This window comes from Oreochromis niloticus, linkage group LG23 (genome assembly GCF_001858045.2).
Source record: "Oreochromis niloticus isolate F11D_XX linkage group LG23, O_niloticus_UMD_NMBU, whole genome shotgun sequence".
Classification (NCBI taxonomy): Eukaryota; Metazoa; Chordata; class Actinopteri; order Cichliformes; family Cichlidae; genus Oreochromis; species Oreochromis niloticus.
In genome coordinates, this window is record NC_031986.2 from 970,746 (window position 1) to 983,860 (window position 13,115).

Here is a 13,115-nt window from a genome sequence, read left to right on the forward strand (position 1 = left end):
TTGGCCTGTAAACGCTTATGTATCTGAATACTTAAATGATAAAACACCATGCAATAAAACCAACACAAGATCTCAGTTTTGGAAAATGTATTAAACATTTGCAGGAAATTCACATTCAAACCCTTTTTTTTTATGAAGAAGAACGAATATAGAAAATAAAATAGAACCCCGGGGGATAGGTTTTAATCTTTCTTTTCTCAAACTGTCTAATTTTATTTTGAGTGCACTCTTAGTCTATTTTTGTTGGCGCGCTTTAGTTGGAGCTCTTTTTAATAACGATACCTCCGTGCATCCGTGAAGTCTTGGCCGCATCCGATGAATCACTCGCTCGTTGCGGTAGCAACCGTCTCCGCTCACAGCAGCTAGCAACGAATCTCCGGTTCCCTCGGTAGTAGCGAATCGTCCTCCGTCAACGACTCTCTCCCGAGACGACTCTCAAAACTCCTTCTGTCCGTTCAGGCGGTATCTCCTTCAGCAAGGACCGTGGCGTTAGCCTAGCTCCGGCTAGCTAACGTAACCAAACTTGCCTCATGTTCACCAAGCACAAATGGATACGGAAAGTCCAACTCAAACGCTCCGAATAGTTACCGGAAAGTCCACAGTCTGTTGTTTTGTTGTTGCCGAACAACTTCAACATTGGCGACATACGCAGTCCCGGAGTCTTTGCTCTGACTACGCCATTTGCACATTACTCCTTTTCTCCTCTCTTGTTCTCGAGTCTTCTCCCGGAAGTGAAAAAAAACTCAAGGTCATGAACTCACGTAATGTAGCGTAAGAAAATAATTTTTAAACCTCTTCTCTTTTTAAAGACATTCACATTCCATGAAATTATGTTTTTAAAGTAACTGATTTTAAACACAACTATTTATGCATTCTAACACATTTATTTATATCAAATATTTATGCAAGTTTTAGCTTCACCATGAACTGTAATTTTATCTTTAACTTATTCCCATGAAAAAAAAATACAAAATAAATACCACTGATATTTATCAGAGTATTACACTCTCCCCCCACCAAATAAAAGCATGCCCTCATGACTTTGTACCTTGAAACATAAACATTATGGCACAACTGGTGAGTAAAACACACAACTAAGCAAAGATGGGTGTACCTATCCACTTGTAAATACAAGGGGCTGCTACAACACTGGGGATGACCTGGTTCATCATAAGTTAACCTTAAAGGAGCCCTCCTTAACCTCTGAGGTCTGGTCTTAATGTCAAAGTCAGGATTAGGCTCAGAGTTAAGTTCAGTGTCTTCTTCTTGCAAGAGAATGTCTTCAGTCAGTGTTTTGTCTTTGTCAGTCTCTTCGTGATTCTCGCAAGTCTCTGGTAGTTCAGTTTCGGTTGTCTCAGTAGACTCAAATTCATTTACACTGTCCATTTCAGGTTCCTCCACACATTCCTGCGTTACTCCCAGCTCAACTGTTTTTGGTTGTTCAGTCAAGTCGCTTAAGGAAATATCCAAATCCAGACTGAATGGTTCCAGAGTACCATCATCCATGTTGTTTCTGAGAGGTTCAACAATTGAATCATACCAAAGTCCATAGTCCTCATCCTCTGAGTCAATGTACTCTTTTTCAACTTGATCACTGGGTGTAACTCCTTCTCTTTCAGAGTCTTTATCTGGCGTTTTCTGTGATAGTGTCTTTTCCTTTTCAGGTTTGTCTGTGCGTTCTTTCTGTTTTCTCCGTCGAAGAACTCTCCTTGTAGGTGTAAGATCCGTATGGGATTCAGGATCTAGACATATCCTCTTCCCAAGAGGCAGTAGGTGATTTTGATGGAGGATCTTGATTGGTCCATCACCATCTTCAGGTTTCAGCCGGAACACTGGTAGGTTCGGCATCTTGCTTTCCACAACATATGGTTTTGACGCCCAGCGATCGGCCAGTTTATGCTTCCCTTGTAAGCCGAGGTTTCGTAGCAAGACTCTGTCTCCAGGTAACAACTGTGTGAATCTGATTCTTTTGTCATACCTCTGCTTATTGTTATCATTTTGCTTGGCAGCAACGGACTCTGCTAGTTCATAGGCAGCCTTTAACTCCTTCCTCATGTCAGAAACGTACTTGAGGTAAGTTTTCTGTTGTGTGCCATCACTGGAAGTCTCAAAACATAGATCCACAGGTAATCTGGCTTCACGCCCAAACATAAGAAAATAGGGAGAGAATCCTGTAGCTTCATTAGGAGTGCAATTATAAGCATGAACCAAATGAACAATGTGCTGACTCCATTTTTTCTTTTTGTTCGGTTCCAGAGTCCCTAACATGTCCAACAATGTCCTATTAAACCTCTCGGGTTGGGGGTCTCCTTGAGGATGATAGGGCGTCGTTCTTGATTTTTCACCTCCAAGTGAACTCAAAACTTCATGGACAAGATGACTTTCAAAATCTCTGCCCTGATCACTGTGCATCCTCTGTGGCAATCCATAATGAACAAAATACTTCTCCAGCAACACTTTTGCAACTGTAGAGGCTTTCTGGTCTTTTGTTGGAAAAGCTTGAGCATAGCGAGTGTAGTGATCAGTAATGACCAGAACATTTTCTGTGTTGCTCGAATCAGGCTCAATGGACAGAAAGTCCATACAAATGAGGTCAAATGGTCCATCACTTTGCAAATGCGACAAAGGTGCAACTCTCTTGGGTAGAGTCTTTCTTTTTATGCACCTCTCACAAGACTTGCAATACTCTTCAATCTCTGACTTCATCCGAGGCCAGTAAAACCGATCTTTAATCAGGCCGTATGTCTTGTTGAGGCCCAAATGACCTGAGTCATCGTGCAGTGATTTCAGTACGGTGGTTCTGTACTTTTCTGGTAGTACCAACTGAGAACAGCGTGATTTACCTGGAGGAGTTACAATGCGATACATCACTCCTTTCTGCATCTTTAACCTGTCCCACTCTCTCAACAGCAAAGAGCAAGTTGGATGCTTGGTCTTGTCAACTTGGTTGCCATTGCCATTACTCAGAGCTGACCACACTTGTCCTATGCCAGGATCTTCCCGCTGAGCGGTTGACAACTCAGTAAGACTCACAAAGGGCATATTTTTAACACTCAAAGAAGCCAGATTGCAATAAGCTTGTGGGATAGCTTGTGGAGAAGTGCCCAAAGGGTCAATGGCTCTTCCAGAGTGTGGATTTCTGTGCTTTATCACCACAGACATTTGACACATGGCTCTCACGCCTGCTGCAGGAATGTCGTTCCACTCTGACTTGTGTATTGAACTCGGATGTGGGCGGCGAGAAAGAGCGTCGGCATCAATGTTTTGGACTCCTGATCTGTACTTGAGACTGAAGTCATATGTAGATAGGGCAGCAAGCCAACGGTGACCCGTCGCGTCTAGCTTGGCAGACGTTAGCACATATGTCAGAGGGTTGTTGTCTGTCCTCACCTCAAACTTGGTCCCATACAGATAGTCATGCAGTTTGTCCACTACCGCCCACTTCAGCGCCAAAAATTCCAATTTATGGGCTGGGTAATTCTTCTCTGAAGGAGTCAAACTCCGACTGACGAAAGCCACAGGTCTCAATCCTTCACCTTGATCCTGGTACAACACTCCTCCTAGCCCTTCCCGGCTAGCGTCTACATGTAGCACATAAGGTAGCTGAGGATTCGCAAAAGCCAACACAGGAGCTTGGGTAAGTCGTCGCTTCAGCTCCTCGAAGGCTGCTTCACATTCTTCACTCCATCGACCACCAAAAGGCTCTGAGGGGTTAAGGTAAGTGCTATCCTGCTTTTCCTTTGCTTTCTTCTTTGCAGCTGGGGGGTAACCGGACAACAGTTGGTTCAATGGGTGAGCTACCTTGGAATAATCCTTCACGAAGCACCTGTAGTACCCACAGAATCCAAGAAATGACCGTAATGCAGTCACAGTGTTGGGTCTCGGCCACGTGGTTACAGCTTCAGTCTTCTTTGGATCGGTAGATACCCCATCTTGAGATATAATGTGTCCAACATAAGTTACCGATGGCTGACAAAACTGGCATTTATCCAGTGACAACTTCAGTCCTTCGTCCTTTAAACGGTCAAGCACCTTTAGCAACCTGGTCTCATGCTCCTCAAGCGTTGCTCCAAACACAATGAGATCATCGAGATAAACCAATACCTCAAGCAAGTTCATGTCTCCAACAGTCTGTTCCATTACCCGCTGAAACGTAGCGGGAGCCCCTGTCACTCCCTGTGGCATTCTTTCAAATTGGAAGAATCCAGCCGGGCAAATGAATGCTGTCTTGTCCTTGTCGGAGTCTGCCATGGGCACTTGATAATATCCACTCCGAAGATCAAGCACACTAAACCACTTGCTTCCACTGAGACAGGCCAAAGCATCTTCAATTCTTGGCACCATGTATTGGTCTGGGACAGTGCGGCGGTTTAGAGTCCGGAAATCCACACACATCCTTATTTTCCCATTCTTCTTCCTCACGACCACAATGGGTGAGGCATAAGGACTGCGTGACTCTGTAACAACACCAGCGTTTTTTAGCTGCGATAGATGCTGTCTCAATGCCTCCACGTCTGCAGGCGGCAGCCGACGAGACCTCTCACGAAATGGTTTGTCCTCTGTGGTTTTGATAGTGTGCTGGGTGCTCTTACTGCATCCTACATCAAACTCATGCAGAGAGAAAACCTCACTCCGTTCCATCATTTTTGTCACCACTCTCTCTTTCCACTCCTTAGGAACTGGTGAGTCTCCAAAGTTGAAAGAAGAGGAGCTCAACTTCCCAGGTGACTCAACTTCAGACTCTTCCTTTCCAGGTGGAGATGACACAACGTCGACTGGAAACAGATGAGCTATTGGCGTCCCTCTGGTCAAGGTAATTTTCCGTGCTGACATGTTTCTAACTAGAACAGTGATTCTTTTAGCCGTCACACCAGTGGAGGTCTGCAACTCTGGTCTCACCAGGAGTCCATCGGGAAACCGTGACTCATCCGCAGGGTCATCAGGTGAGTCTACAAGGATTGTCTGAGTGCTCAGCACTCCCTGAAACTTTGGTGCCCCAGTCACTTTGGCGACTCCCCCAGGCCGTATGGTGACAGGTTTGGTTTGAGTGAACCACACAGTTCCTCCCTGGTTATTGTCAGTATCAGGTGGTAGAACTGAGATCTCACTGAAAACTTTTCTGAAGACTGGGTGAATGTGCATGGATCTCACAAAGTTTTCTCCTCCCTTTTCCCTGCAGTGGCTAAGCAATCGCCTCACAGTGGGTGTGTTTGTGCCAACAAGCAGGGAAGCTTCACCTCTCACAACTGGGTCGGGACATACCAACACAAGTGCATCAATGGTCTCACTCACGCCTACGTCTGCTTCCAAAAACTCCAGCCTAAGTGACAAATAGCCATCATAAGGGTACTCGGCAGAACTAAGACCCCATATCGCCAAAGTGTCGATAGACGTCAATGGCAGGTGTGTCAAATATCTGTCGTAGAAGGATCTGTACAGCAGAGTTACTTGAGAACCAGAATCGAGTATGGCTTTAGAGTAGATGCCTTCAATCTGTACTGACACTACAGAGCTAGGGCCCACTAAGCCTGCAGGTACAGTGTCGTTCACTTTTCCATCTAAGTTGCTGCACTTGGTGGAACGTTTTACAACCACCGGGATGCCAGGCCGTTCCTCTACTGGATCTCGCGGTAGTTTCCCGATTTCTTTGTCAGTTTAATGAGGTGCTTATTGACTTTGAGTAGGTTTTCTTCACCCTCACATTCTCTCTTAAAATGTCCATCCTCCCCACATCTATAGCAAAATATTCCAGGTTTATCCTCTTGATAGCCAGACCTTTGTGGGGTAGCATTTTTTTTGTAAGGTGTCTTGGCAGGGATTTCTAGTTGTGGAATCTGGGTGTCTGGATGTGATGCGACTGCAGCAGCTTTAAGACTAAGCATCTCAGCTTTCATGACACTTATCTCTTTTTTCAGCTTTGCTACTTCAGGATCGACTTCTTGTTCAGGTGCCGACTTGGAAACAGGAGTTACAGACTGTGACATTACTGGGTTCTTAAGATTGTTTCTGCTTTGGAGCATATCCTCTTCCTCCCTTACTTCTTTTAGCAACTCACTGAAAGAAGGAGGTTCTCGCAGCTTGTGAGTCATACAAAGACGAAGTGCAATCATGTCTTGTTGCAGTGCTCCTCTCACAACCTGCTCCATCCGTAATCGATTCATGTCAGACAGTGCCACGCCTCCTTTTCTGAAAATACAGTGCAGCAGTTTATCCAGCCTCAACAGGTAAGTAGACAGTTTTTCGCCAACATTTTGGTATGTATGTCTAAATTTCACCAGAAGATCAGATGCACTCTCAGTTGTTCCAAAAGCTGTCTCCAAAACTTGCATGTAGTCATATGAAGTTGCAGTGGGCTTCTGCACTCTTAGGAATCTTACAATGTCAGCAGCTGGACCTTTCAGACTTTCCACTATCCGCTGTTTCTTTATATTGTCACTGCACTGCCACTCTTCTAGCAGATGTGTTGTCTGCTCTGCCCAGGCATCATACTCTTCCTCCCCATTGGGCGTAGGTTTCACACCAGAGAACATGCGCAGCTTACGATAGCTCTGAGAATCAACAGATGTGGTGTTACATTTATCCACTAAGGAACTGATGGCATGTATCAGAGCAGTGTTCACGTCAAGGGGTGAAGGCTGAAGTAAGCCACTAACATCAGTAAGAGTTTTACCTTCAGTCTCCAGGAATAACATTAGCTTAGATTGAAACCCGTCATTATCTGCAGGAGCAGTGAGCACATGAGCCGGCCATGGACCAGCCTCCCCAGGAAGTCCAACAACACCAGGTAAGGTTTGATTAGTCAAGTCAGTTGAAGTCTTGATCAGTACAAACTGTGTCTTAGAAGCTACGTCAAGACAACGGTCAACTATCTCGGATTTCCCAAATACTTTGACCTGACTCAAAGCTGATAGCAGAACTGCATCTGTGACATCTGGGTCCACATCACTCAAGACAACTGCATGTCCATAAGCTAACTGCTTCTTTTTGCACCAGGCTTCAATTTCAACGGCTTCCATTTTTCTTTTTAGCTCAAACAGTGAAAGATCTCACAATAAATGTAACCACACTTGACAATTCCCTGTTATTAACAATGAAAATAATTACCTTAGCAATCTCAAAAAAAAATTAAAAATTAATTCCCTCTCTTTGTTGAATAAAGGAAAACCAGGTCAGCCATAACAAAAATACATATATCCCGGGACGAGCCCCCAAAAATGTAACACTTTTACCACCGGCTCGTGTAACAAAACCCACCTTATGCCTTCGGGTGAAGTCTTAACCCTGGTTAAACATTCTGTGATAAAAGATACATCTCGAAAAGTAAATATCAGTCTAGGGTATCGTATGATTCTCTCGTCTAAATAATCAGTTGGAGGCTACGGGAAATACACTTGGCCTGTAAACGCTTATGTATCTGAATACTTAAATGATAAAACACCATGCAATAAAACCAACACAAGATCTCAGTTTTGGAAAATGTATTAAACATTTGCAGGAAATTCACATTCAAACCCTTTTTTTTTATGAAGAAGAACGAATATAGAAAATAAAATAGAACCCCGGGGGATAGGTTTTAGTCTTTCTTTTCGCAAACTGTCTAATTTTATTTTGAGTGCACTCTTAGTCTATTTTTGTTGGCGCGCTTTAGTTGGAGCTCTTTTTAATAACGATACCTCCGTGCATCCGTGAAGTCTTGGCCGCATCCGATGAATCACTCGCTCGTTGCGGTAGCAACCGTCTCCGCTCGCAGCAGCTAGCAACGAATCTCCGTTTCCCTCGGTAGTAGCGAATCGTCCTCCGTCAACGACTCTCTCCCGAGACGACTCTCAAAACTCCTTCTGTCCGTTCAGGCGGTATCTCCTTCAGCAAGGACCGTGGCGTTAGCCTAGCTCCGGCTAGCTAACGTAACCAAACTTGCCTCATGTTCACCAAGCACAAATGGATACGGAAAGTCCAACTCAAACGCTCCGAATAGTTTATATCAAATATATCAAATATTTATATCAAATATTTATGCAAGTTTTAGCTTCACCATGAACTGTAATTTTATCTTTAACTTATTCCCATGAAAAAACAAACAAATACCACTGATATTTATCAGAGTATTACATGTAAATTTAATGATATTCTAGAAAAACAGTACAAAACTGTAAAATACTTTTATATTAGGATTTTATTTTTACAGTGTACAACAGACAGCTTTGCGCGTGCTGAGCTGATTTTGTCGCAGCACTTAGATATCATCTGGCTCTAACCTTGCTCGCTCACTTGCACATTTGCTTGAACTGAAACAGAGCCACATCTCTGGGCACGACAAAGACAAAATGAACTGGAAAATACTGTCGGTCCCTGTGGGTGACAAGGTGATGGTGTTGTAGACCAGTGGCAACTGAACAGACAAGGCACCGTGTACCACAGTCACTTTTAGTAAATCGATTTTAAACTTTTGGGTCCAAAAATGGGTCAGTCTGCTTTTCCAAATCATAAGAAAGTATTGCTCAAGTCCCAAGGCAAATAGGGGCATAATTTATTCCTTGAATCTTTAAAGCCAAGGCCAAAATGAAAAGCTTAATGTCTTATAAGTACCTCACTTAGGTTTATGGAAGCCTTATCTCAGTGATGCTCAGCAGCCCAAATTCCCTATTGAGTTTTGATTATTAAAGCCTCATACAAGGAAAGCTGTAGATGTTAGTGAACCTCTAGAGCCACATTCTATACCATACTTACAGCTCTGAACTGTCTATGACTGTCTTGTGTCTTTTGTGATTAACCTCCTACACATATGGGCGTTCTAATGACTTTTACAATCAATTTCACACAGTATTGCAGCGTCATCAGTACTGGTTTGAGAGCTGCAGACACAGGGAGAGGTCAATAACTTAGATGCAAGCCACCTTAATTATAATACATGCTCAGCTGGGAATTGTGAGAGACTGATGGTTTCACCTTTTCGTCAGACTATTATACAACATGAAGCTGTAGTTCATGAAGTTCATACTTGAAGTTAGGCTCACCATTAGTTTGCACCCACTTAAAATAAGCCTGCCGCTTGGCCTTGTCCAACCTAGCTGGAAAACTCAAAAAAACAAAAAAACAAAACCAGTGCTCAGCTCAGATAAAATAATTATTGTGGGTGATTTTAACATCCATGTAGATGCTAAAAATGACAGCCTCAACATGGCATTTAATCTGTTATTAGACTCAAAATGTAAAAGAACCCACCCACCACTTTAATCACACTCTAGATCTTGTTTTAACATATGGCATAGAAACTGAACATTTAACAGTGTTTCCTGAAAACCCTCTGCTGTCTGATCATTTCCTGATAACATTTACAATAATTGATTACACAGCAGTGGGGAGTAGACTTCAGAGTAGATGTTTTCATGAAAATGCTGTTTCTAGTTTGAGGATATAATTCATTCACTGCGATCTTCTTCCACACTATTTGCCGACACAGTGCAAAGCAGCTACTGTCTTGTTAAGAATTTTACAACTTTACATGCGTACGACTCTGGATACTGTAGCTCCTGTGAAAACTAAGGCCTCAAATCAGAAGTACCTGACTCCGTGGTATAATTCTCAAACACGTAGCCTAAAGCAGATAACTCGTAAGCTGGAGAGGAAATTGAGTGTCACAAATTTAGAGGATCATCATTTAGCCTGAAGAAATAGTTTGCTGCTTTATAAGAAAGCCCTCCGCAAAGCCAGAACATCTTACTATTCGTCACTGATTGAAGAAAATAAGAACAACCCCAGGTTTCTCTTCAGCACTGTAGCCAGGCTGACAAACAGTCAGAGCTCTACTGAGCCAACAATCCCTTTAATGTTAACTAGTAATGACTTCATGAACTTCTTCACAAATAAAATTCTTATCATTAGAGAAAAAATTACCAATAATCATCCCACAGATGTAATATTATCTACAGCTACTTTTAGTACCATTGATGTTAAGTTAGACTCTTTTTCTCCAATTGATCTTTCTGAGTTAACTTCAATAATTACTTCCTCCAAACCATCAACGTGTCTTTTAGACCCCATTCCTACAAAACTGCTCAAAGAAGTCCTGCCATTAATTAATTCTTCAATCTTAAATATGATCAACCTATCTCTAATAATCGGCTATGTACCACAGGCCTTCAAGCTGGCTGTAGTTAAACCTTTACTACTTAAAAAGCATCTCTAGACCCAGCAGTCTTAGCTAATTATAGGCCAATCTCCAACCTTCCTTTCATATCAAAAATCCTTGAAAGAGTAGTTGTCAAACAGCTAACAGATCATCTGCAGAGGAATGGCTTATTTGAAGAGTTTCAGTCAGGTTTCAGAGCTCATCACAGCACAGAAACAGCTTTAGTGAAGGTTACAAATGATCTTCTTATGGCCTCTGACAGTGGACTCATCTCTGTGCTTGTCCTGCTAGACCTCAGTGCTGCGTTCGATACTGTTGACCATAATATCCTAGTAGAGCGATTAGAACATGCTGTAGGTATTACAGGTACTGCACTGCAGTGGTTTGTATCATATCTATCTAATAGACTCCAATTTGTACATGTAAATGGAGAGTCCTCTTCACCCACTAAGGTCAATTATGGTGTTCCACAGGGTTCAGTGCTAGGACCAATTCTGTTTACATTATACATGCTTCCCTTAGGCAGCATCATTAGAAGACATAGCATAAATTTTCACTGCTATGCAGATGACACGCAGCTCTATCTGTCCATGAAGCCAGGTAACACACACCAATTAGTTAAACTGCAGGAATGTCTTAAAGACATAAAGACCTGGATGGCCGCTAACTTTCTGCTTCTTAATTCAGATCAAACTGAGGTTATTGTACTCGGCCCTGAAAATCTTAGAAATATGGTATCTAAGCAGATTCTTACTCTGGATGGCATTACCTTGGCCTCCAGTAACACTGTGAGGAACCTTGGAGTCATTTTTGACCAGGACATGTCCTTCAACACACATATTAAACAAATATGTAAGACTGCTTTCTTCCATTTGCGCAACATCTCTAAAGTTAGAAATATCCTGTCTCAGAGTGACGCTGAAAAACTAGTTCACGCATTCATTACTTCCAGGCTGGACTACTGTAATTCATTATTATCAGGATGTCCTAAAAACTCCCTGAAAAGCCTTCAGCTGATCCAAAATGCTACAGCAAGAGTCCTGACAGGTACTAGAAAGAGAGAGCATATTTCTCCTGTTTTGGCTTCCCTTCATTGGCTTCCTGTTAAATCCAGAATTGAATTCAAAATCCTGCTCCTCACATACAAGGTCTTAAATAATCAGGCCCCATCTTATCTTAATGACATTGTAGTACCATATCATCCTATTAGAGCACTTCGCTCTCACACTGCAGGCCTACTTGTTGTTCCTAGAGTATTTAAAAGTAGAATGGGAGGCAGAGCCTTCAGTTTTCAGGCCCCTCTTCTGTGGAACCAGCTTCCAGTTTGGATTCAGGAGACAGACACTATCTCTACTTTCAAGATTAGGCTTCAAACTTTCCTTTTTGCTAAAGCATATAGTTAGGGCTGGACCAGGTGACCCTGAATCCTCCCTTAGTTATGCTGCAATAGACGTAGGCTGCCGGGGATTCCCATGATGCATTGAGTTTTTCCTTTCCAGTCACCTTTCTCACTCACTATGTCTTAATAGACCTCTCTGCATTGAATCATATCTGTTATTAATCTCTGTCTCTCTTCCACAGCATGTCTTTATCCTGTTTTCCTTCTTTCACCCCAACCGGTCGCAGCAGATGGCCCCGCCCCTCCCTGAGCCTGGTTCTGCCGGAGGTTTCTTCCTGTTAAAAGGGAGTTTTTCCTTCCCACTGTCGCCAAAGTGCTTGCTCATAGGGGGTCATATGATTGTTGGGTTTTTCTCTGTATGTGTTACTGTACGATCTACTGTACAATATAAAGCACCTTGAGGCGTCTGCTGTTGTGATTTGGTGCTATATAAATAAAATTGAATTGAATTGAATATGGACACTTTTGTAAGAGCACAAAGGAACAGGAGTTTATGGTAAATGGACTGATTCTTATATAGTGCTTTTCTACTCTCCCAGAGTACTCAAAGCGCTGTATACAACATGCCACATTCACCCAATGACACCCATTCTCACAAGCTCTTTATCTATACTTAGTGCTTTCTAACTACATTCACACACAGGCATACTCCGATGGATGCATCGGAGAGCAACTTGGGGTTAGTATCTTGCCCAAGTATACTAAGGACATGCAGACTAGAGGAGCCAGGGACTGAACCACCAACCCTCCAATCAGTCAGGATCGGAGCCATTGCCATAGCTCCTTTTTCAAAGCAGCGACTATTGTTATTAGCTATTACTATTGTCACAACACAGACTTATGCAAACTTAAGTGAATCACGTCCGCCCCTTCCTGACCCCTTCTGTTGAAAGGAGGTTTTTCCTTCTCACCCACAGGTTAAGAGTGTTGGAAGCTGTTGGATTTTTTGACTTTGATTAGCATACATTGTAAAAGGTGGGTACAAAAATGTTAACAACTGTTTGTGTTGTTGTTATGTTGCTTCATCTTTTCTGTGAGCACTTTGCTTTTATCGTCACACCATTTATATGAAACTATGCAAAATAATGGTCTAAATCTTCAAACTATAGTTCTTTCTTAATTTTTTATATTTTTATAAGTTTATATTAGTGATGGCATTCAGCTTTCAATACTTCTTCAATAAACTTACTGACAATTCAATTTTATTTATACAGCGCCAAATCACAACACACACACACAGAAAACACACACACATCTCTTTGTTCATTTCTTTTCCAAATGCATCATCCAGCACTAGAAAGACCTGATAAGAATTCAAACTTTTCTTCTTAAAAAAACAAAAACATATTTAACAATGTAATGATCATCACCTATTAAACTGCATATCAATATAACACTAAGTAATCAGCATCTTCAAACTGTGGAAATTATGGTGCACTGAACACTGTATTTTAAGGCAGTAGTTTTTGTTTTATTGCTTCTGTTAAGGTTCAGAATATTGAGGGGGAATCCAAAAAATAACCACAGATCCAGCCTGGTGCACTTAGACGGCATTTTAATGAATTACACATGTGTGAGCTCAACAAC

General features: G+C 42.3%; 2 protein-coding genes across 3 annotated transcripts in view; both read right to left on the reverse strand.

Moving 5' to 3' along the window:
- LOC100695424 (uncharacterized) overlaps positions 1-823 on the reverse strand; it is a 48,877-nt gene extending 48,054 nt beyond the window's left edge. The window contains exon 1 of one of the 2 annotated variants that reach the window (XR_003216434.1): positions 283-823. Coding sequence is in view for 1 of the 2 variants with exons in the window: in XM_019352233.2 (XP_019207778.1) it covers positions 283-292 (10 nt within the window). In the remaining variant the exon portion in view is untranslated. The remainder of the gene's footprint in view (positions 1-282) is intronic. The other variant, XM_019352233.2, reaches the window with a different exon arrangement.
- Positions 824-5,615: 4,792 nt separating this feature from the next.
- Positions 5,616-7,193, reverse strand: LOC112843840 (paraneoplastic antigen Ma1 homolog). Its single transcript, XM_025903001.1, has one exon. It carries the CDS (start codon positions 7,014-7,016, stop codon positions 5,616-5,618), a length of 1,401 nt encoding a protein of 466 aa, XP_025758786.1. The 5' UTR covers positions 7,017-7,193.
- Positions 7,194-13,115: the final 5,922 nt, after the last annotated feature.

Bases quoted from the DNA above. Each gene is read 5' to 3' on its own strand.
- LOC112843840 (XM_025903001.1), bottom strand. From the start codon at position 7,016: ATGGAAGCCGTTGAAATTGAAGCCTGGTGCAAAAAGAAGCAGTTAGCT.